At 43.8% G+C, this 24944-nt stretch overlaps 1 protein-coding gene across 9 annotated transcripts in view; it reads left to right on the top strand.

Moving 5' to 3' along the window:
- LOC122541051 (multiple C2 and transmembrane domain-containing protein 2-like) overlaps window positions 1–24944 on the top strand; it is a 487119-nt gene that overhangs the window by 131364 nt on the left and 330811 nt on the right. For all 9 annotated transcript variants that reach the window (XR_006309501.2, XM_087981162.1, XM_087981161.1 and 6 more), the window contains 2 exons: window positions 18758–18817; window positions 21995–22106. Coding sequence is in view for 8 of the 9 variants with exons in the window: in XM_087981162.1 (XP_087837288.1) it covers window positions 18758–18817; window positions 21995–22106 (172 nt within the window). In the remaining variant the exon portion in view is untranslated. The remainder of the gene's footprint in view (window positions 1–18757; window positions 18818–21994; window positions 22107–24944) is intronic.

Below are 24944 nucleotides of genomic sequence, written 5' to 3'. Positions count from 1 at the left end.
TTGCATTTTAAAAAAACAACTATTGGACCGAAACAATGCATTGTGACAAATGGTTATTTATCAGACTTGGTTGTCCAAGTGTAAGTGCTGAGGGGGCACTTTCTTTTTTGGTGTGTATTAATGCTTTGAGCATAAGAGAACAAAGTAAAATTTCAAAATTTGTCAATGGTACTGTGAAGTAAAGGGTTAACTATACTTTTAATCACAGACAAGCTAGTGGGTATGAGCATAGGGAGCTATATCTTAGTGATGTCAGGTCACATGGAGCATGAACCTGGCTCTGTAAGGTTCGAGATGAGGGTCTGTCTTACCACCTTATGCATTTAATTAGCGTCAGTCAAACCTCTTAATGTTCATTTAGCTGAATGTAGACCTGATTCATGCTTCAGGGACCAGACGTAGAGATGATACCACTCAGTTGTGACAAGAATACAGAAATGAGCAGATAGGACAGAAATGTGGCAGATGCAATCCATTACTGAGAAAAGTGAGGTGATCCATTTTGGCAATACAGGTGGGAAAAGGCAGTATAACATTAATAGCACATTTGGAAAGAATGTGCAGAGACATGGGACCTGGGAGTTCCCATGCATCGATATTTGCAGGATAGGAGGGAGCAGTCACCAAAACACAGCCAATCTTGAAATTAATATAGATATTGAGAACAGAAGCAGAGAGGAGATGATGAAGTTTATAACGCTTTAGTTTGGCTGCATATAGAAGTCTGATTTTGGTCACTATACCTTATGAAGAATGTGAGTGTCCTTGAGAAGGTTCAGAGGAGATTAACCAGAATGATTTGTGGTTTGAAGGATTTTAGCTTTATGGCTAATTTGGAGATGCTGGCATTATTTTCCTTGGAGTGAAGGGTCACTGAGGGAGATTTTATGACCGTGTATAAGGTTGTGATGGGTTAGGATGAGATTGAGAAAGAAAAAGCTGCTCCCATTAGCTGATGTTGACGGATTACGAGAGATAGATTTGAGGCTTTGGGCAAGAGATACAAGGGACTTTTGAGGTTAAAAGTTAGTTTTTAATGCAGTGAGTGGTAATGATCTGGAAGTTAGTGGAAGCAGAAATGATAAAATCATTTCAAAAGGAAGTTAGATGGGCACCTGAGGGAATGAAACACACAGGGCTAGAGGAAAGAGTGGGACTGGACTGACTTGATGACTCTGCAGGGAGCCTATGTGCACCTGATGGGCAGGTTGTTCCCATCTGTGGCAAAAATGATGCTCTGAGGCAGTGGTTTAAATGTCAGCCCTGTCACCTGACTGTAGAACTAAAATAAGGGAAGGTGGGAATCCACATAGAATCCCTACAGTGTGAAAGCAGGCCATTTGGCCCATTAAGTCCATATTGACCCTCCAAAGAGCATCTCACCCAGACCTAGCCCCTCACCCCCCCCCACCCAGACCCAACACCCTCATTGTAACTCTTCATTTCCCATGGCTAATCCACCTAATCTACACATCCCTGGACACTATAAGGCAATTTAGCACGGCCAGATCACCTAACCTGCACATCTTTGCGCTGTGGGAGGAGACCGGAGCACCTGGAGGAAACCCACACACTAAGGGGAGAATGTGCAAACTCCACACAGACAGTCACCCGAGGCTGGAATCGAACCTGGTCCCTGGCGCTGTGTGGCAGCAGTGCTAACCACTGAGCCACCGTGCCGCCCCAGTGGACTCCCAGTCTGAACCAAAAGGGTATAATCATAAGTAAAATTCAACAGGAGGACAGTCTCCAGTGTTTGTTCCAGCTTTCTTTTCAAAAAAAGAGTATTGTTGGACTGTGGATGTTGTTTGTGTTATGTAGAGCGAAGTGAGGGATTTACACACACCATTGACATCATTGTAGACCTGTTGGGCTGGAAATTCTGTTTCTGAGCCATGAATTTACTGCAGTTTTATGTTTCTTTTTCTAATTTTGAATTATTTCCTGGTGATATCCTGCTGTGAATCAGAAAAGAAGTCATGCAGCCTCTGAATGTAGCTTTAGCGGTATTCGAATTATAAAGGATGGATGAGGTAATGGACGTTAAACGTGAATAAGTGTGTAAGGTTATAATTCAAAAACATTCAGTCACCAGTTATGAAAGGTGAGAGTTTTGCTCCTGTTTTTTGTGATTTAATATGAACTTGTGCAGTAAATTACACTGCAATTACTCAATCCCATATATTGAGAAAACGAGATAACCTCTGCTCCCTTCTCCCGCATGTATTTATGTTTGACGGGATTAGATGAAGAGGGCTATGAGGAGGTTGATGTGGTGCAGAATAGACTATTTGGGTTGAATGGCCTATTCCTGTGCAGCCCATTCTCTGTTATTTGTGTGTAATATGTTGTCCTATTGGTTATCCCCAATACCAGTTGTGAGTAAATATGTGTGACTGCCTGTTTGGAAAGTTGGGATTAACCTTGAAATGTAAGCTTTTGGCGTGGTGACAAGGACTTCCTGGGAATGTGGGCGAACATCCAGTTTGTGCTTCCCTGGGATTTCCCACCCTCCTCAAGGTAATATACACAGAAAGTCCCAAACAGGTCAGTCATCTCTCAAAGCCTGCCCTCACATTGAGGTGTACTGCATCAGCAGCACTAACCGTAGGCTCCTGGTAATTTTCATTTAGGTGTGGAGCAATGTATGTACAAATAGTCCTGGGCAATATTGATGTCATGTAAATTGGTGAAAGAAGCTGTAATTTGTTTTGAACTGGAGCAACCACCTCACTCCCAAAAGATCATTTTGCTCCTTGATCCCTTTGTTAAGTAGACCAAGGATTAATTCTGAAACATTGCTAAAAAGAGGCGTGAATCTGAAATGTCTCCAGTTTTGTACGCATCAGGACTGAGACACAAGAAAAGCGAACTTAGCAAGGAGCTAACAAATTATGCAGTAAGAGATGATGGGATGGATTGGTTGTCAGTGGGAACTGTTGATCTTATTGCTTTTATTCAAACCAGTCAAGTCAACTCTGATTGGCCAGGGTATTGCCATAGGTTATGTTGTGATGCAGGTCTAGAGTAGGGATTGGTCGCATTTCTACCACAAAGGTAACTGATTCAATTGTTCCAACCACATATACAGTGTTTAGGGATCGTGGGAATTAGTGGATTAGGAAAGACCAGTTTCCAGCTTCTACTGACCTGTCAGTGACATGTCACAGTGATGGTCTCGATCAGTCAAAACAGACAATCTCTTCTAATGCCATGGAAAAGATGTGAGGAATGGGGGGAACATTTTACCTTGCAAGGAGACCCCATTTCAAACATGGAGTGCGCTTTGCTACCATCCAACTTGCAGTTTTATGAAGGACATTTACTTGACCTCTGTCATTCAATTAATACAACCTGTTTTCGCTGTCTCTCTGGGAACTCTGTTCCATTGATTGACCACTCGCTCATCGAGGGGAGTGGCTGGCAGACGATGGATGATAAAATTGGGCACCATAGCAGTAGTGCCTACTCACCTCCATGGAAGTTTTGACAGTGGTAGCTGCCCTTCCATTGGGATCTCTGGAGACCACTGAGATACCTGTTTCTGTTATCATAGGGATGTTACCTGCACAGCCAGTCCGATGGCCTTGTGGCTGGGTGAGATGCACGTCTCCTGCTTGGATACCCTATGTCTAGTCCAGGCCCAATCCCCCACTCCACTCAACCACTTCCAGGGAGTCAACCCTCATTTTCCCAGCCCCCCCCCAACAAGGCTAAAGTTTGCTCACCCCCACCTGCCGAGGTCTGCCAACCCTACCCCAGTGAAACCCCGAGCTTAGGGTTAAGTGCAAGCCCATGGTGTCTTTTCTTCAGGGACCGACTGCAGTCCCAGTGATGACCATTGCTCCTGGTGGTGCTGCTGCAACTGCAGCCAGTGCCTGAAACCTCGGAGAGCCGTTGGCCTTCTGATTGGATGGTTGCTTTTAGAGTTGTGCTTCCTCCCTGTTTTAAGGGTATTGTGGGATAAACATAGAATTTATGGCTGGAGCCAATTAATTGCTCACCAGTTAAATGACTGCACGGTGACCAAGCTGGGAAGGAGGGTTGTTGGCCAATACCTACCAAAATTCTAGACACGTTTTCAACCAATTCAGATTGAGGTCCAGGACACGGGAACTCCAGAAGTACAAAATTCCTGTCACTGCTCCCACATTCTTTGATAGTACAGGCTGTGCCAAGATTGGACAGTTCTACGGTCAGTGATATGGCAAGTGGATTAAGTTAAAATTGGCTGTGTAATATTGGCTTGGAGCTGAACCAGACGGTGCAGGAAGGACCTGCTTTGAAATTATAAACATTGAATGTATTTTCAGTTAAGATTATCGTGATGTGATTTGTCTGCATTGCTATTGGGTGATTTTAAAAATAAGTCTTTGATTTGGGAATGTTTCCTGTAAGGTCTGCCTTTTAACAATGAGCAACATGTTTTGATGAGGAACACACGCCATGGATTTGTTGTTATATCGAGTGAAACCAGAACAAAGGAACTCTGAGAAAGGAAAAAGTTTTTGCACTTTTTTTTTCAACTAAGTAATTACACCTTTATTTGTAATTACAAGCCTGGATTTAAAGATCCTCAGAATACATTGAACTGACTTGATAATTCGGAGGGTGAATTACAGTGTTGACATGTTTATTTTAATACTGTGGGAGTTGAAGCTTAATTATTTGCAATCACGCTTTCTCTGGTAGTACTGTTATGAAACTTAAAATAAAGAATAATTCTGTTAGTGTGCCGTTAGGTGTCAGATGCATTGAGTCACCTGGTGGACTAATTCTCAAAAGTAACTAGGATGTGGGAGAACATTGGCTTTAATCACCGTGACAGAGACTCCTTCGATGTGGTGACAGTTCATCAAAACCCACAAATTAAGACAATAAATTACAGGGCACTGGAGCAACACAGTTGCTCTGTTTGATAGTTATACAAGTTTCAATTGGTAGAATTGATTGTTCACTCGCGTGGATTCAGGCGTGCTTAAAAGGTCTTCCTTATGTAGGTGGGTAATACAATTCTACCACAGAAGGTGGGAGCAGAACTCTTTCTTGTTTGTTGGATGTGGGTGTAACTGACATTGCTGCATTTATTGCCCATCAATAATTGTCTTCGAGAAGGTAATGGTGAGCTGCCTTCATGAACCGCTGCAGTCCATGTGATGAAGGGGCACCTGCGGGGTTGGTGGGGAGGGAGCTTCAGGAGTTTGACCCAGCGACACTGAAGGAAAGGTGATCTGTTTCCAAGCCGCAATGGTAGGTGGCTTGGAGAGGGATTTGCAGATGGCGCTAGTGGCCCCATGTCCCTGCTTCCCTCGTCCTACTGCAACAGAACTTCCCAACCCGTGAGCCCATCTTGGTGTGTAAATATTGGTGCAAGCCCCGAGTGTGTGCAGGTTGGAAGACGAGGATGGTTTTGCCCGTAACTATTGTGAAGATTCTGATAGGGCACGGCACCATTCATACATGCATGGTGGAGCCAATCCCAACACTGTTCCCACCAGACTCCCCACTCAACAGACATTGTTGCTGCTTCAGGAGCTCACAACTCCAAACGATTATCCCGAATTTCCACTGTCAGACATGAACCCTGTTCTTCATGGTTTGGAGCATCAGAATGAGTTATTACAAATACTTCTCTGTGCTGAATCTTATGGACTTTAGACCTCACTGCAGGGGTGCACCAGAGGTGGAGGGTGTGAATTGTTTATTTTTTAAGCTGTGTTGACCAAGAGGTGTTGCTTTGTCCTGGATGGTGTGGAGCTTCTGAGTGCTGTTGGAGTGACAAATGATGCTCCCCTCTGACTTCTCCAGCTTTTGCACAGATCTGTGAGGTACTGTGGGTGGTAGTGCCCGGGGAGAGCTGGCAGTGAAGACATCAGCACAGTGGCATGCTGAAGCCCTCCTCTGCTAGACAATTGACGAGCAGGCCTGATGTTTGCCTTGTAGATGATGGACAGATCCTGAGGAATCGGGACCCTGTGTTAGACCATCCGTGTGACCTCGGTGTTAAAGTTGAGGAACCTTTTGCATCAAATGGACAAAACTCTGCCAGATTGAAAGGGATTAAAAATGCCAAAGCAGCCCAAGGAAGGATGTTGTTTACAAAAACTGGGTAGACCCCCGTTTATGGAAGGCTGCAGGCCCCTTTGAACCAACACTGCGACGGTCAATTGATTTCTTTTTGAATGGTTATGGTAAAGTCGTTTCGAGGTTAAGAGAAGATTGTCTCTCCTCAGTGGACTTGCTTGGTGCCATGCTGAATGGATCACCCATTCGGCAGGTGTATGGCTATTCATGGATCTCGTTTTTCCTCAGATTTTTACCATTTGTAGTCATCTACGTCTGAGTGGGACTTGCCTTTAAAAAAAAAAGTGTTTCTAAGTTCATTCAGTTCCAGGATGTCGGTGCTGTTGACATGACTAGCATTTATTGACTATCTCTAATTGGCCAGTAGAAGGTGCTGTTGAGCTGCCTCCTTGTGCAACTGCAGTCCATGTGGTGTCAGCATATACAGAGTTCTGTTAAAAAAGGGAGAACTGATCCAATGCCAGTATGGTAACAAGTCAGGATAGTGAGAGACTTGGAAGTGAACTTGCAAGTTGTGGCTATTCCCAAGTGTCTGCTGCCCTTTAGGGGTGGCACAGTAGTTAGCACTGCTGCCTCACAGTGCCAGAGACCGGCTTCAATTCCCGCCTCAGGCAACTGTCTGTGTGGAGTTTGCACGTTCTCCCCGTGTCTGCGTGGGTTTCCTCCAGGTGCTCAGGTTTCCTCCCACAGTCCAAAAATGTGCCGGTTAGGTGAATTGGCTGTGCTAAATTGCCCGTAGTGTTAGGTGAAGGGGTAAATGTAGGGGAATGGGTCTGGGTGGGTTGCTCTTCGGCGGGTCGGTGTGGACTTGTTGGGCCGAAGGGCCTGTTTCCATACTAATCTTGTTCAGACGTAGATGGCTACAAATGGTAAAGGTTGTGGGTTTGGAGGGTGCTGTCTCAGGAGTCTTTGTGCAGTGCATCTTTTAGATGGTACACACTGCTGATACTGAGCAGCAGTGTGGAGGTACTGAAAGTTTGGAGGTACTGGCAATCAGGTAGGCTGCTTTGTCCTGGATGGTGTCAATCTTTGTGAGTGTTCTTGGCGCTTCACTCACCCAGGCAAGTGGGGAATATTCCATCACACTCCTGACTTGTGCCTTCTCGATAGTGACCAAGCTTCAGCGATTCAGGAGGTGAGTTACTCACAGCAGGATTCCTAACCTTTTGACTTGCTTCTGTCTCTACGGTATGTATGTGGTGAGTTCAGTTCAATTTCCAGTCAATGGTAACCTCCAGGATGTTAAAGGAATCAACAAGGATAGTACCATTGAATGTCAAGAGGAAATCGATGCCTTGTGGGAATTAGCTGTGGAAGAATGAATGCTTTCCTGTCCCAAACACTTCATGGTCAATAGACCTTTGAAGTATAGTCAAGGTTGCAATGTAGGAGACAGGGAGATTTTATTACGTAAATAAGATCAAAATCATCTTCCTGACGGGAGTGTCTGCGATTAGAGGACAACGAGTTAACAGAATTGGCAGGCGAAACAGTGAGGAGATGAGGAGAAATGTCTGTGATTTCTGATTATCTGGAATCCAGTGGCTGAACAGATGGTGGAAGCAGATTCGCAAGTAACTTTCAAAAGTGAATTGGATCAATATTTGAAAAGGAATAATTTGCAAGGCTAAAGGGAAAGATCGGGGGAGTATGTCCAATTGGCTTGCTACTTCAAACAGCTGACATTTGCATGATGGGTTGAGTCTCCTTCTGTGCTGTTGGGTTTCAGAATGACTTCTCTGACAAGAGCTCCTCTTCATCCATATTGGCAATTCTGACTTCCATCCTCTAGTTGCTGTTTGTGTCCAGCAGGCTCCATTATTTGGGGCCCAATATTGAGGTGATTTTTAGGCCTTGTTGATCTGAAACAAGGGATGCACATTATACCCCCACACACAACCAAGACCATGTTTCAAAGCCATGCTATCTGGTTCAAACCAGAAGAAAATACCACTGTTACACATTGGATTACATGATGTGGAGGTGCTGGTGTTGGAAGGGGGTGGATGAAGTTAAAAATCACACAACACCAGGTTATAGTCCAACAGGTTTATTTGAAAGCACAAGGTTTGGGAGGTAGCTAGTGGGGCAGAATCATAGGACATAGAATTTTTACTAAAAGATCAAATTGTCATTCAACTGATTCAATTGAACAAATGTGGATTGATGTTCAGTCTTTAATCACTTAAAATGGGAATATAGGTTTGGGGGCGGCATGGTGGCACAGTAGTTAGCACTGCTGCCTCACAGCGTCAGAGACCCGGGTTCAATTCCAGCCTCGGGTGACTCACTGTGTGGAATTTGCACATTCTCCCCGTGTCTGTGTGGGTTTCCTCCGGGTGCTCCGGTTTCCTCCATCAATCCAAAAATGTGCAGGTTAGGTGAATTGGCCATGCTAAATTGCCCGTAGTGTTAGGTGAAGGGGTAAATGTAGGGGAATGGGTCTGGGTGGGTTGCGCTTCGGACAGTCGGTGTGGACTTGTTGGGCCGAAGGGCCTGTTTCCACACTAAGTAATCTAAGTAATCTAAATCTAATCTAAGTAAAAAAGTAATGCCTTGTGGGAATTAGCTGTGGAAGAATGAATGCTTTCCTGTCCCAAGCACTTCATAGTTTGATTGAAGTATAGTCAAGGTTGTAATGTAGGAGACTGGGAGATTTTAGTATATAATGTAACGGCATTAACCCCCCACCCCGCCAATTTAAACCTGCAACACAGAAATGATTTAACCCCTGCTGTAATCTATAATCTATAATATAATCTATTGGGACGAGATGCAAAGAACTATCCCAAAAGTCACTATTTAAAGTACAAAAACAATTAAGAACTTTATTCTTTAAGTCTAACGTAAATATTAACTAACAACTATTTACAACTCCTTTCTCTCATTTATCTTTTACTTTCCCTTCTCCAATACTGGTCCAATAAAACCCCAATTAAAAATAAAATTTCAAAACCAGCCAGCTGTCGAACCTTCTCTTTATATCCTCCTCTGTCTTCTTTTCTTCTTAGGGATTTCTGTTTCATAGGTCATTGATCGATAAAGGTACCTTTTAAAAGAGCTATTCTTTGGGCAGTCTGCACATGCTGGTGGTTGGGCAGTTCTCCTCCAACTGTTCAATTTTTCCCAGTCTTATACCCCAAAACATCAGCTTGTTTTGTTTGGCTTAATATTGTCAAAATACTAAATTCAAACTTGATTGGAGGTTATTATCTTGGGGGCATAATTTAAATTGATTGGCTGAATTTGAATTTGTTTTTTTGTCTCATAACAACCTGGATACTGCTAGCTGCTGGATTAAATGTTACATTGTAAATTCTCAAGTACTCCGTGTTCTTGCTAAGTCCATCAGTTTTCTTAAAGTTACAATACCCCTTACACCTTCATAAGAATAAATAAGATCAAACTCATCTTCCTGATGGGTAATCTTTTGAAATCCCATTCTAAGTAATTAAAGCCATAACAGCAATCTAGCTTTGTTCAATACTTTGCATCAGTTGTATGACACTTTGATCTTTCACTGTAAATTCTGTGTCATATGGTCCTGTTCTACAGCTACTAGACGAAGGAGCTGTGCCTCGAGAGCTAGTGCTTCCAATAAATCCATTGGACTGTTACCTGGTATTGTATGAGTTTTAACACTGGATTGCATTATTGTTAAATTATATATTCAAAGCATTTTTAATGGAAATGATTGTTGCGTCAGAAAAACATCAACATTGATTTCATATTGTTGTGACTGTGATTGAATTCCATGTTTTGATGAATGGGCTAAATACTTTGTTCCCTTTTTCAAACAAAAAAACCCTGCAAATACAAGACATTGGTCAGGCCACGTTTGGAATAATGTGTGTAGTTCTGGTCACTCTATGATAGAAAAGATTTACCAAGATGCTACCTAAACTGGAAGGTTTGAGTTCTAAGGAGAGGCCGGATAGGCTGGGACTTTTTTCCCCAGGCGCGTAGGACACTGAGGCATGACTTTGTACAGGTGTATGAAATCATGAGAGGCATGGATACGATAGATAGCTAACAGCTTCTCCCCATGGTGGGTGAGTCTAAATCTGGGGGGGCCATAGGTGTAAAGTGTGAGGGGTCCATTGTTTCACAGTGTTTTGCAGTGGGTAGCCAGAGGTAATGGTGGAGGCGAGTAAAAATTTTGTCATTTAAGAAACATTTCGCAAGGTACATGGACAGGATAGGTATGGAGGGATGTGGACCAAATGCAGGCAAATGGGACTAGTTTAATTGTTAAATCTGGGCAGGATGGGCAAATTGGGCCGAAGAGCCATGGAAACAGGCCCCACGACTCCGTCTTTCCCTGAATTGCAAATGTGGCCTTCAGATTGACCTAGCAAGCTGACATTTCTGACGAGGCAGCTGTCCCTCAGGATTGTGCTGTCTTGCAATTTAAGATTACATGCTCAAGTCATGAGACGAGGTTGGAACTGCATGGGCACCTCCATCCCACAGTTTTCCAGCAGCTTGAGTTCTGGTCTGCAAAGGTTTGTAAAATCAGTCCTTCCAGGAAAAATATGCATTAAACTTTGGACCCTCATCCCGATCTTGTGTACAGTGTAAACAGGAAATCTAGAGATGGGCTTTATTAAGTGCAGAGTTTTTTTACTCGCTGGACAGCGTCCCTCAAATCGATTCCAAGGAGCTCCCTCAGTGGAGTGGGGGTTGGTTCCGGTTCGGGTGAGCCAGTTTGGGATTCTGTGCTTCCAGACCAATGCTTTTCCAAGTATTATATGATATGTGTACTGTTATGGAACCCTCTGCTTTGAAGTGGAATCATAGAATACCTAGAGTGTAGAGGTAGGCCATTCAGCCCATCAGGTGCATACCAAAGCTCTGAAAAGCATCCCATCCAGACCCAGCCCCTCCCAGCCTATCCCTGTAACCCTGCATTTCCCATGGCTAATCAAAGAACAAAGAACAAAGAAAATTTACAGCCCAGGAACAGGCCCTTCGGCCCTCCAAACCTGAGCTGATCCAAATCCACTGTCTAAACCTGTCGCCCAATTCATAAGCATCTGTATCCCACCTTCTCATGCATCTGTCCAGATGCATCTTAAATGAATCTACCATGCCTGCCTCTACCACCTCTGCTGGCAATACGTTCCAGGCACCTACCACCCTCTGTGTAAAGTACTTACCGCGTGTATCCTCCTTAAACTTTCCACCTCTCACATTGAAAGCATGACCTCTCGTTATTGAATCCCTCACCCTGGGAAAAAGCTTATCTCTATCTACGCTGTCTGTACCCTTCATGATTTTGTAAACCTCAATCAGGTCCCCCCTCACCCCCCTCAATCTCCTTTTTTCTAATGAAAATAAACCTAACCTACTCAACCTCTCTTCATAACTAGTACCTTCCATACCAGGCAACATCCTTGTAAGCCTTTTCTGCACCCTCTCCAAAGTGTCCACATCCTTTTGGTAATGTGGTAACCAGAACTGTACACAGTATTCTAAATGCGGCCAAACCAATGTCTTGTACAACTTTAACATGACCTGCCAGCTCTTATACCCCGTCTGATGAAGGCACGTATACCATATGCCTTCTTGACCACTCTATCCACCTGTGCAGCAACCTTCAGGGTACAATGGACCTGAACTCCTAGATCTCTCTGCCCATCAACTTTTCCCAAAGCTCTTCAATTTACTGTATGATTCGCTCTAGAATTAGACTTCCCAAAATGCATCACCTCACATCTGCCTGGATTGAACTCCATCTGCCACTTTTCCGCCCAACTCTTCAGTCTATCTATATTCTCATGTATTCTTTGACAGTCCCCTATGTTTTCTGCTACTCCACCAATCTTTTTGTCATCTGTAAACTTTCTGATCATACCAACAGTGCCCTCTTCCAGATCATTTATCACAAACAGCAGTGGTCCCAACACTGATCCCTGTGGAAAACCACTGGTCACCTTTCTCCATTTCAAGAAACTCCCTTCAAGTACTATTCTCTGTCTCCTGTCGCTCAACCAGTTCTTTATCCACCTAGCTAGAAATACCATGTGACTTCACTTTCTCCATTAGTCTACCATGGGGAACCTTGTTAAACGCCTGACTAAAGTTCATGTATATGACATCTACAACCCTTCCTTCATTTATCAACTTGGTCACTTCCTCAAAGAACTCTATTAAGTTGGTAAGGCACAATCTCCCCTGCACAAACCAGGTTGCTTATCACTGATAAGCACATTCTTTTCCAAATATAAATAAATTTTATCCCTCAGTACCTTTTCCAGCAACTTTCCCACCATCAGACTCACTGGTCTGTAGTTACCTGGAATATCCCTACTACCCTTCCTGTACAGGGGGACAACATGAGCAACTCTCCAGTCCTCCGGCACCTCACCTGTGTTTAAGGATGCAAAAAAAAATCTGTCAGGGCCCCAGCCATTTCCTCTCTAATCCACCCAGCCTGTACATCCCTGGACACTAGGGACACTTTAGCATAGCCAATCCACCTAACCTGTACATTTTTGGACTGTGAGAGGAAACCAGACTACCCAGAGGAAACCAACGCACACACTGGGAGAGTGCCTGTATGGCGTTTGCACAGTCACCTGGGAGGTGGAATTGAACCTGGGTCCCTGATGCTGTGAGGCAGCAGTGCTAACCACTGAGCCACCGTGCCACCCCGCTTCACCTTGTAAAACTGTAGTTATATCTATTTTAGTTAACTTCTCCATTTATGGGATACTTGATGAAGTTCCCTCTCATCCAGCTTCCTGGTGAGTGAATGCAGGATTTGCAATTCAGCAACACCTTTTGGCCAACTATGGGAGATTGGCCGTGTCAGTAACATTAGAAATATGGCAACATGGCCACGGGAATAGACATTGAGGGGCGCTGTACAGTGAGTGAATCTACGGGACAGTCTCATTTGGGGAAGAAAGGGACAGCTGGAGTGTTGGTTTACTGCTCGGGTTGACCGATGTGCACTGGAGACCTTGGGTCGTGTTTCTTATAACCTTTCACTCCGTGGAGTCCATTCCACAACAGCACACCATTGCAGTGCTGCTCAAATATGGATGCCACCAGGGTCAGCACTCCAAACTTCTCCACATCCTGTAAGCTGACCATTTTCAGCTTGTTCAATAACTGGCCAATTACAGCTGTCAAAAGGAATTCATTTATAGAATCATAGAGTCAGACAACATGGAAACAGACCTTTCGGTCCAATCAGTCCATGCCGACCGTGATCCCAAACTAAACTAGTCCCTCCTGATTGTGCATGGTCCATATCCCTACAAACATTTCTTATTCGTGTACTTATCCAAATGTCTTTTAAATGTAACTATACCCGCATCCACCACTTCTTTTGGAAGTTCATTCCACACGCGAACCATTCCCTGTGTTTAAAAAAAAAGTTGTCCCTCATGTCTTTTATAAATCATCTTCTCCTTAAAAATATGCCACCTAGTCTTGAAATCCCTAGGATCGAGCAGCTTTAATATTAATCTAGAGACTGTTTTGGCTCCTTTGAATCCATTTTGTCATTGTCCTACAAGAAGGGGATATTATAGTCTGTATAGGCATGAGCACAGGCCCCAGAGGAGTTGCATTAGTAGCTGTTAGAATTGGTGTGATCTGTAATGTTCTCTACCTCCACACCTACTGCTGCACATGTCAGCCTGTCCGGGCTGATGGGAAGATAATGTTTTTTTTTGATCAGTCTGTGAGGTTGGAATGTCTCTTTGGGGAAGTAGAACAGAAGAAGTGTCTTTTTGTTACAGAGCGTCAAACTGACATCTGAGAAGTAATCTTGTTTTCATAAGAGGTTCTTTGTAATGTCTCATTCACTTTTGCTCAGAACTGTAGTCCTGGATTATAATGTTCATCACTCTTATTTCTTTGCTCATCCATGAGATGTCCGCATTGTTACTGAGGTTGGCATTAATCACTCGTTCTCGAGCTGCCCCCAGAATTTTTAAGGAAGTTTCTTAAGATCCATCTCTTTAAATCAAATTTTTAGCTAACTCTCATCGGAACATTACTTGATTAGAATTAGCTTTATTGTCACATGTATTCATGTGAGCACAATGAAAGGTTTGCACTTTCAGTGCCAGCTTAGGTACCAAGGTACATAACTACAGATTCTCAAGTATAGATTCTGAGGCAAAAAATATTGAAAAATAAAGATAAAAGAAAACAGTCTTTTCAAACCAGACTGCACTGGGCTTCACCTTGAGGCTGGGATTCCAGGCCTGCGATTATTAAAGATCTTGACTGACCCATTGTCATCATGTGGGTGATAGTGTTGGGGGTGGAAAACTCCACCTTTCCTTTGTTTTAGACATACATAGATGGAAAATATAATTGAGGGGTGATAGGTACAGGACACGTGTCAGGGGTAATTTCTTTACTCAGAGAATAGTAACAGCATGGCATGCCCTGCCTGCAACAGTAGTAGACTCGACAACCTTAAGGACATTTAAGTGGTCATTGGATAAACACATGGATGATAATGGAATAGTGTAGGTTAGATGTGCTTTAGTTTGGTTTCACAGGTCGACGCAACATCGAAGGCCAGGGGGCCTGTACTGCGTTGTAATGTTCTATGTCCTAGGTAGAAGGAGACCATGAAGCCCTTGGGTCAACTCTACCTTTCTATCATATCATGGTTGAACTATTCGTGTTTTGAATTCCACATCCTCATCTACCCAAGATTCTCCTGGGTAAGTAGTGTCACAGAATTATCGAACTGTTAGAGGGAGGCCATTCAGCCCATCGTGTTTGCACTGGAATCTATCAACCACTGCCTTAAAAATATTTAATGACCTCACCTTCTCCACCTTTTTGAGGCAAAGAGTTCCAAAGTCTTTCAGAACACGAGAAAAAAAAAATTCTCTTCATCTCTGTTTGAAGTATTTAGTGATTTTGCTAAGTTGACAGGCTGTAATTATTATGACTGACTCGCTAGACTAGACTGTAACTAAGATTCCACCATTTTGATGTGCGACAGAAGTTAGATTAGGGAGTAAGGATAGCAGGGGTCATCCTTTCCTGAACGGTACCAATGAACCAGTTGGCTACTTAGGATTCCCTATTCATTTCCTGAACTTTTTTTTCTGCCACCAGGTCTTTGTTGAACTGGATAGAAATGGCTTATATCTTTAGAATTTGGGAACGTTAAGCTTCTAAAGTAGAATCATACAATCCTTCCAGTGTGGATGCAGGGTATTCGACCCATTGAGACCTTCCGAAGAACTCCCCACCTGTACCCACCCCCACCCTATCCTTGCATTTCTCATGGCTAATCCACCTAACATCCCTGGACACTACAGGCAATTTAGCATGGCCAATCCACCTAACTTGTACATCTTTGAACTGTGAGAGGAAACCGGAGCACCCGGCAGAAACACACTAAACACAGGGAGAATGTGCAAACCCCACACAGACAGTCGCACGAGGGTGGAATTCAACCTGGGTCCCTGGCGCTATGAGGCAGCAATGCTGACCCAGCTGCCATTTCTTGGTGGTGGAATTCATGGATTTGGAACATACTGTTGAAAATGCTCAGGTGATTTACTGCAGTGCACCTTTTAGATGGTACACGTGACTACCTTTAATCATTTTCTTGCGAGAAGGATGAACGTTGAAAGATGGCAGGTAGACTCGAGAAGTAGATGGGTTTTGAAGGTGATGTTCCTTTTAAAATGGTCACAATTTTTTTTTAAACAATGGTGAGCTTAAACAGTAATTTCAAGAAATCATGTGACTTGAGCTGAATGAGTAGACAAACAATCGAGAGACAGAATAGCTGATTTACTAAGTTGAGCTTTTGTGAGCCAGTGTGGGTGGGGGGAGAGGCCAGAGACAACTTCAGCTTGAAGGACAAAATGTCTATTCCATCTGTTTAAGAACCTCAAAGTAACTGCACAAGAGCCATGTATATTTTGCCCTAGAGATCATTGAGGAAATTTCAGTGAGTTAGCTTGTGTCTGAGACTGTTGGGGAGAGACAGCAAAGGTCATATCTGAGTGAGTGTGCACAGTTTACTGATAGGAATGTGAATTTAGGAAGAAATTAAAGAGTGATGATGAGAGTGATACCTCACTGGGATAGAGTGTCAGTAAAGGATATTGCTGGGAAGAAGGGTTGAATCTTTTTGGTATTGTGATAAGATGTTTGCACTATTTTTAAGAAGAGCACAGAAGTTAGCCCAGAGTTCTGCCCAGTATTGATTCCTCAATTGATGTTTCAAAGAAGAAACTGACCATCTGGTCTTTATCAGATTGGAGAGCTTGCTGCGTGCAAATTGACTGCCACATTTCCTATACGATAGCAGTACAGTTGGTGGGAAAAGTCTTTGAAATGGCTAGTGATGGTAGAAAGTGCTTTATAAATGCAAGTTCTGTCTGGGGAAATCCAGAATTTTACAATTTGAGGTTGGTGTTTCAGGAGAGAAATTGGGGAGTGATTCCTCGACTGCGGAAATATGGGGGTGTCCTGCCCCACCCTGCCTCAAAAGCTTTGGATTCTGGGTGTTGATGAAAACTGAGGTGGAGGGCTTTTTCACAGGCAATGGTTGAAGGAGAAGGAGCAATATTGGGTGAAAGGTGCTGAGGCACAGGTTAAGTGATTGATGGAATGAGGGACTGGACGGTCTGGTCTTGTATCTACACATTCTGCTTTTACTGCTGTTTTATTAATTGAATTTTCTTGAGCTTGCGTGGCCTGATGATTGTCCGTTGAACTAAGCATTCACGTTGCTGGAGTGCAGTACTCTCTGTGCATTGAATTAGTGAATAAACTGTCAATGTTCCCACTGATAAAGCAACTGGGGCAAACCGGATCTAAGATTATGGAGAGAAAGTGGGATCAGGCTATTGAGTTGGACGATCAGCCATAATCGTGATGAATGGCAGAGCAGGCTCGAAGAGCTGACAGAGATTTTCTTGAAGGCAAATTGGAGGGCAGCCCGAAGATGGACGTCAAGAGCGATTTGCAGTGGACTGTGAAGGTGGTACAGAAATGGTCCAGTGTGACAGAATAGCTACATAGAGCAGGCACCTGCTACTGGGATCCTGATGAAGGGCTTACGCCTGAAACATCGATTCTCCTGCTCCTCAGATGCCGCCTGACCAGCTGTGCTTTTCCAGCACCACACTCGTCAGTCCTCGTCTGCAGTCCTCACTTTCTCCAAGAAGTCACACGACACCAAGTTACAGTGTAACAGGTTCATTTGAAATCACAAGCTTTCGAAGCGCTGCACCTTTGTCAGGTGAAGTCTGTCAATATTCTTGGAGATCCTCTCCGCTTTGAGCCGGCAGTTTACGGTGTCATAGGAACATAGAAGATAGGAGAAAGAGGAGACCATTCAGCTCTTCGAGCCTGCTCTGCCATTCATCACGATTATGGCTGATCGTCCAACTCAATAGCCTGATCCCACTTTCTCTCCATAATCTTAGATCCGGTTTGCCCCAGTTGCTTTATCAAGCCACCTCTTGAATCCATTCAATGCTTTGGCATCAACTACTTCCTGTGGTGATGAATTGCACAGGCTCCCCACGCTTTGGGTGAAGAAATGTCTCCTCATCTCCATCCTAAATAGTCTATCTCAAATCCTCAGACTGTGACCACTGGTTCTGGACACACCCACCCAGTCTAGTCCTGTTAGAATATTATAAGTGTCTGTAATATCTCCCCCCCCCCCCCCCCCCCCCCCCCCCACCCCACCCCCACCCCACTCCTCTGAACTCCAGTGAAAACAATCCTAACCGAGTCAATCTCTCCCCGTACGTCAGTCCCACCATCCCCGGAATCAGCCTGGGAAACCTTTGCTGCACTCCCTCGAGAGCTAGAGCATCCTTCCTTAGAAAAGGAGATCAAAAATACACACAATAATCTCGATGTGGCCTCACCAAGGCACTATCTATCTCCGTGGTGGTAGCCATGATGTGGAGGTGCCAGTGTTGGACTGGGGTGGACAAAGTCAGAGGTTACATGACACCAGGTTATAGTCGGGCCCGCAGGTTTATTTTAAATCGCAAGATTTTGGAGCGCTGCTCCTTCGTCAGGTGAAGTTCGGGATCTTTGTGGCAGTGAAGTGTAGCATTGTCTTTTCCTGTAAACAGACTTGCCTGCTGACATTCATGATTATCCGCGGCACTGAGTGGCTGTGCCAAGTTTACGAGTGAGCACGGTGCCCAATGCCATTACAACAAGATCAATGCCATTGCAATTTACTCCTCAGATATTATTTGTATTTTTCATTTTTGTTGAGCAGCAGATAGTAGCAAATCAACTCTATTAATAGTAAGGGCATCCTATTAAAATTGTATTTGTACAAAGTGAAGTACTAGATTTGATGGAACTCTGATCTAATGCACTTAGTTAGAAGGATGTTTGCTCCAATAAAAAAAAACCATTACACCTCAAGTCTGTGCAGTTGGCTTTTTAAGTTAATAACCCATTTATCATCTCTCAATACTCATTGTCACCTTAATAAAAACCACAAAAAAAGGTTAATTTTTTGAAACGTTAACTCTGATTTCTCTCCATAGATGCTGCCAGACCTGCAGAGCTTTTCCAGCAGTTTCTGTTGTTGTTTCTTCTTGTCACCGTGACTGTTAGTATTGGGCTTGGTGCTGCTGGGGAATGTTTAATGTGGTGTCCTTCATGTAACTAAACTGAACCTTTTATCTTTCAGGATGATCTCAGTGAAAGCACTGACCTCGAATCATCGCAGAGTTCACAGTTCCTCGAACAGGTAAATGCTTGTGTTTAATTGCTGAAGAAATTAAAGTTCCTTAGCTTAGAATGAAATGTTATTGACATCGATGTTTGAACACGTTTATATCAAATTCTTCTCAAGATTATTTCAATTCAAGTAAATTCTAGGAGATGTATATAAAATTTGGGATTCTAAGGCTAAATTTTTAGTTAAAAACACAGGACTTGACTTTTACACAATTAATATTTTGGAGAATTTAGCTTGCTTTGGTGGAGCTGCCAGGTCAGAGTTTTCCCACTAAGCCACCTCTAACAGGAGGAGCCAGATGTCCAGTCAAAACCAGAGGTTGCCTTGTACATTCTGTAGAAAGTGAGGACTGCAGATCCTGGAGGTCAGAGTCGAAGATGTCTTGCTGGAAAAGCACAGCAGGTCAGGCGGCATCCGAGGAGCAAGAGAATCAACGTTTCGGGCACAAGCCCTTCATCGGGAATCCTCGGATGCTGCCTGACCTGCTGTGCTTTTCCAGCACCGCACTTTTCTACATTCTGTAGTTCTGTCAGGAACTGAAGGTTTTCACCTGAGTGGGTTTGACTTTAGCAGCGAGTGGGTAGTGAGCAGGAAGAGTTAGCGGGGGGAAGGTACGGAGGAAGCAGAGGTGTGGTCAGTGTATCTTTTGTTTATGTTATCTGGCTGTTTCACTCAGAACAGGCAGTTTCAATTTTGCTTCAGTGTAGACTATCTTACTGGAATGAGAACCTATTGGGAATGAATCTTTGTGAGGCCTGCACTTTGTGTAGAGGACATACGAACTTTATCACCCCCCATACACAATCCTCTGTGTGGATTCATTGGAGAAATGCAGCCTAAACATTTCCTAGCTTCTTCCTAAAGGAAGACATCTACAGTGGGCCTCATGGAACCTTGTGGCAGGAAGCAGTGGGAACAAAGTCACAGCAGGTGAAGGATGACTTTTCTCACATGGTAGCTCTGAGAGGTAGATTGGGTAACCATAACAAAACGCTGAGGTATCCACAGTGGTGAAATCTGAAAGAAAATTGCAGAAAAGCACTTTGCTTTTGTCTAAGAATCGATCTCCAAATAATTTTATACTTCGGAGAGTAGCTGGAACCAAGGAGAGGTCAAAGTTGCTTTTGTGGGCTGTGGAATGCCTTTGCCTTCATTCCTAGAGACATGAATAAACCAACATCAACAGCTTTCTCGGGGAACGAAGGAACTTTCTAACAGGATCGGCCATTTTGCCTATTGAGCTGAACTCACCACTTAATCCAATCATAGCGGATGAGAGAGCATTCTTCTAACTTCTCCATACCCTGCGTGTGTAGAAGTGCTTTCTATCATCAGCCCTGAACACGTGCTGTAGTTTTATGGTTATATCTTGTTGTTCTGGGCTTCCCCCAAGCAGAGGAAATGGTTTCTCTTACTCTCTCTGCTCAAACTCTTTCTAACCACGACCGTGAGATATTATCTGTCTTTATCCTCATTAACATTGTCGGGCTACATAACCAGTCAGTGTCTCCTACTCCACTGTCTCCTCTCTGTGTGTTTCAACTCTGTAGATCTTCCAGGGAGCTGGTGGTGTAGTGATAATGTCACAGGCCTAGTAATCCAGAACCCTAGGCTAATGTTCATGCATTCTCACCAGCTGGTGAGGTTTATTCAATTGAAAAAAAAGTCTGTAAAAACCCATCTTGTAGAATAATATCACTGAGGGAAGAGAATCTGCCATTTTTATTTGGTCGAGCCTGTATGTGACTCCAGAGCCTCTGCAATGTGACTCACTCTTAAATGCTGACCCAGCCAGCAACACAATATCCCGTGGACAAATAAATACAAAGCTGACTTTTCCTCAATTCCTACTTGTCCTAATTTGATGTCATTTCAGCAGCTTTGCCACCCATCCCCTATCCTGGGTTTCTCCTTTTGTGATCAAAGAAGCCACAGGTGGTTCACTCTGCCTATGAGTGTTCTGAAATTAAGACGGTATAACAGACTGATCTTTGTGGTCACAAATTAGCCCTGGCCTATCAACGTGGGACAAAATATAGTCCGGTCAGCAATACGGTGCCATCATGCTCGTCCCTGATATTGTAGAGGTGAGTGCACACGGGAGTTAAATCATAGAATGCAGGCTGCGCAGGAAGAGGCCATTTGGCCCATTGCATCCGTACTGACCCTCTTAAGAGGTCCCAGCCAAACCCACCAACCCAATCCCTTTAACCCTGCATTTCCCATGGCCAGTCCACCTAACCTGCATATCTTTAGAATGTGGGAGGAAACTTGAGCAGCCAAACGAAACCCACAAAGACACAGAGAATGTGCAAACTTTATATAGTCACCCAAGGGTAGAATAGAACCTGGGTCCCTGGCGCTGTAAGGCAGCAGTGCCAACCACTGAGCCACCATGCCATCCCAATGGATGCAGCCAGCAAATAGGACCTGCAGCAAATAGGTTGCTGCAGACATAACTGAGAGCATGACAGATAGGCACAGCTCAGCTTGGACTCTTATTCGTTATTCTCCAGGATAGCTTCCCTGTGCACCTGAAGTTGAGACCGCTGTTAATGATTCATTGTTAAATCACATTGTTAAGTGAATCCAGCGGAAATTCACACAGATGATCCCTGGAATGGTGAACGGCTGTGGATCCTGGGATTGTATTCATTAGAAGGTTGAGGGGAGATCTAATAGGAACTTACAAGATAATGCATGGCTTAGAAAGGGTGGATGCTGGGAAGTTGTTTCCGTCAGGCGGGGATACTAGGACCGGTGGACACAGCCTTAGAATTAGAGACGGTCAATTTAGAACAGAAATGCGGAGACATTTCTTCAGCCAGAGAGTGGTGGTGCTGTGGAATTCATTACCATGGAGCGCAGTGGAGTCTGGGATGTTAAATGTCTTCAAGACAGAGATTGACAAGTTCTTGATCTCGTAAGGAATTAAGGGCTACGGAGAGAGTGTGGGTAACTGGAGTTAAAATGCCCATCAGCGTGATTAATTGGTGGAGTGGACTCGATGGGCCGAATGGCCTTACTTCCACTCTTGTGCCTTATGATTTTAAGGTCTTAAGTTGCTTCATGTCTTTATTTGACTCGTTAATGCGTGAAGCAAGTAGGATCCTTTTAAACCTGTAACTTCAGATCTGAATTGTTTTAAAGTATGATGTATTTGTGACACAAATGTTTTAATTGCAGTCCTTCGAACATGAAGAGCCAGGTCGAGAACCTTCTGCGTGTGGTTTGCCCTCGTACCTTCTGACCATCCAGTTGAAAGAGGGACGGAATCTGGTAATCCGGGATCGCTGTGGTAAGATCCTGAGTTTCGTAGCTCAATCTAACTGGCTGTGTCGGGACACTCAACTAGCAGCAAGCGCAATGAGACTCACCGGGGATTGGTTGAATGTGGAAGTACTGTCTGCGTGGTCTCCTCCTCCTCCTATTCCCCAGGCAGTCGGCAGGAGCAAGCTTAGTTGTAGAGAACTGGCTGGAAAGAAAATAATTTGGGCAACCTATCTGTGTGGTCAAAGCTAAAAACATCGCACAACACCAGGTTATAATCCAACAGGTTTGTTTGGAAGCACTAGCTTTCGGAGCGTTGCACCTTCATCAGGTGGTTGTGGAGGTTAAGATCATGCTCACAGAATTTGTAGCCAAAGGAGTCCAGTGTCATGGAGATGTGATACAGCAAACAATCTGGGACTAAAGCTTCCATTTTTTTTAATATATAATGGGATATGCTGGTTTCTGTTCTTTGACATGCAAATCCCAGAACTTCTCTTAAATTACATTCTCAAGAGAGCTCAGCTTTTTAAACAGTGTGTGAAATCTGTCTGTGTCCCGATGCTATGTCAGACTGACAAACCCTCTGTATAGTTTTACAGAGATTTACATGGATTCATGCAGATTCATGCCGTACCTGCGTGGTGTTTGGCTTAGATAAGAACTGAGGAGATAGCAAGTGCAGAAAGCTGAAGAACTGAGCGTGGGGCAGTTCTCAAGTGGAACGATGAATATGTCTGTGGCTTGAATTGAAGAGAAACAGTGAGGTGTACAAATGGGTAAAGAGCTGAGAGACCAAGTGAGGAGATGTGACCAAGGTTAGGGGGGAGAAATAGAAATCAAGATTTTTGCATCTTTAATTTTTTTTTGATAAAATAATTTATTGATTTCCTCTCATCCTGCAAATGCTCCTTATGTATTTGTATCTGTTCGGGCAATTGATAGCCATCGCTTATGCCTTCTTAACTTCAAATAACAACATGTAGCTACTTAACAATGATACATTGGTCTTGATTTGAGGTGCATTCTTGAAGAATAATGGATAAAGGTTTGGGCTGAGCTGTACCTATCTTTTTGTGTTCTCTGTTATGTTTGGAGCAATCCAGTCAATCCTTTTTGCTGGCTGGAGCCAGGTATGTTAATTTACTTCAAAGCCACTTTCCTTTTGAAATCATTCATCAGCTCTGCTCCCACTCTCCTTTCGGTCAGTGAGTTCCAGGTCAGTGCGAAAACAGCTTCTTCCTCGCATTCCCTCTCCACTGTTGGCCCAAAATGATAGCTCCTGAGGATTGAGAGATTTGACGCTGGTTGGGTCCGTGAAGCAGTGGAGGAGGGATGGTGGTGCAGGCCTTGTTGATGGTGCTGAGCTGGCTCAGGACTGGTGGACTCTCTTCAAGCTAGACCTTTCTTTTATTTCCTTATTCGTAAGCTATCCAAAATGGCGCCGTATCGTGATGGCAAATTAAAGCTTTTCACTGTATTTTATTGTGGCCTTACTGTAAAATACAGGTGACAATAAATCATTCATTCAATCAAAACGTCAAACCTGTACCTCACAGTGTTGTAATATGAAGAACCATTCCTTTCCGTCTGCCTTTTCCAAACTTTTCATAATTTTGAAACGTCCATCAAATCTTTACCTCGATCTCCTTTGTGCTTAGGAGTCCTTGTCCTCATTAGGACTTGGCGAGTTAGAGGAAAAGGCCATTTCATTGGTTGGGGAGTCACGGTATAGGTCCAGCTTGAGATGGCAACTCTGAGGTATTCTTGGTTGGCTTTGTCACCCAGCAAAATGATCTGAGCAAGCGGTAGAAAAACTAGTTTCCTTTGCAACACCGAGGAATGTAACAGATTTACCAAGGTGTGACTGCTGGGTGTCTCAGTCAACATTTCCACAGATCCTGCCCCCGTGGGAAATGCTGCAGGACCTTAGCACTAGTTAAACTTCAGATCTATGAACAGTGTTCACTGCTGACCTTTTTCTAAATAAATGCGACTTTAAAAATAAATCAACCTCGAGGATCGGTGAAGTATCAAAGGGTGGGGAACAATTTTAGATTGTGGGATTGGTCTAAAACTGGAATCATGTAATTTTTCTGCCTAATGCAATTTTCAGTTCAACTGAAGCTGTCCAGAATTGGTATCACCCATTTTATCCCATTGTCAAAATGTAAAATTATCCCTAGAACAGTAGGAAGTTTCATTTCTGATGTTTTTGGGTGACATGGTGGCTCAGTGGTTAATGCTGCTGCCTCACAGTACCAGGGACCCAGGTTCGATCCCACCCTCGGGCAACTGTCTGTGTGATGTTTGCAACATTCTCCCTGTGTCCGTGTGGGTTTCCTCTGGATGATCTGGTTTCCTGTCACGGTCCAAAGATGTGCAGGTTAGGTGGATTGGCCATGCTAAATTGCCCATAGTGTGCAGGCTGGGTGAGTTAGCCATGGGAAATGCAGGATTTGTGGGATAGAGTTGGGTTGGGTCTGGGTGGGATGCTCTTCGGTAGGTCATTGTGACTCGATGGGCTGAATAGCTGCTTCCACGCTGTAGGAATCCAAGATTCTATGATCTTGTTTATTGTGTGTTATTGAGACCACACTGCGAAAGATTTTTGCTTTTCCTTTTCTCCTCGCTAGCCAAGTGGTCTGGTGTTTTAGATTCATGGTTTGATTGCTAAATTGTTCGCTGAAATGTTTAAATTCTGTTTGTCCAGCCAAGACAAAACTGTCGCAGTAGATCGAGTTGGATATCTGCATTCTGTCAGATCCTGACAGAAGATTGAAGCTAATTGGAGTCTTTTCTAATGTTTGAGGCAGCTGATATTGTGCCAGACATGATTACAAAATGCAACCTCGCCCCTCATTGT

The sequence above is a fragment of the Chiloscyllium plagiosum genome, unplaced genomic scaffold, assembly GCF_037043375.1.
Source record: "Chiloscyllium plagiosum isolate Xiang-an unplaced genomic scaffold, Cpla_swu_hap1 HiC_scaffold_39, whole genome shotgun sequence".
Taxonomy (NCBI): domain Eukaryota; kingdom Metazoa; phylum Chordata; class Chondrichthyes; order Orectolobiformes; family Hemiscylliidae; genus Chiloscyllium; species Chiloscyllium plagiosum.
This window is presented reverse-complemented; position numbering and strand designations above follow the sequence as displayed.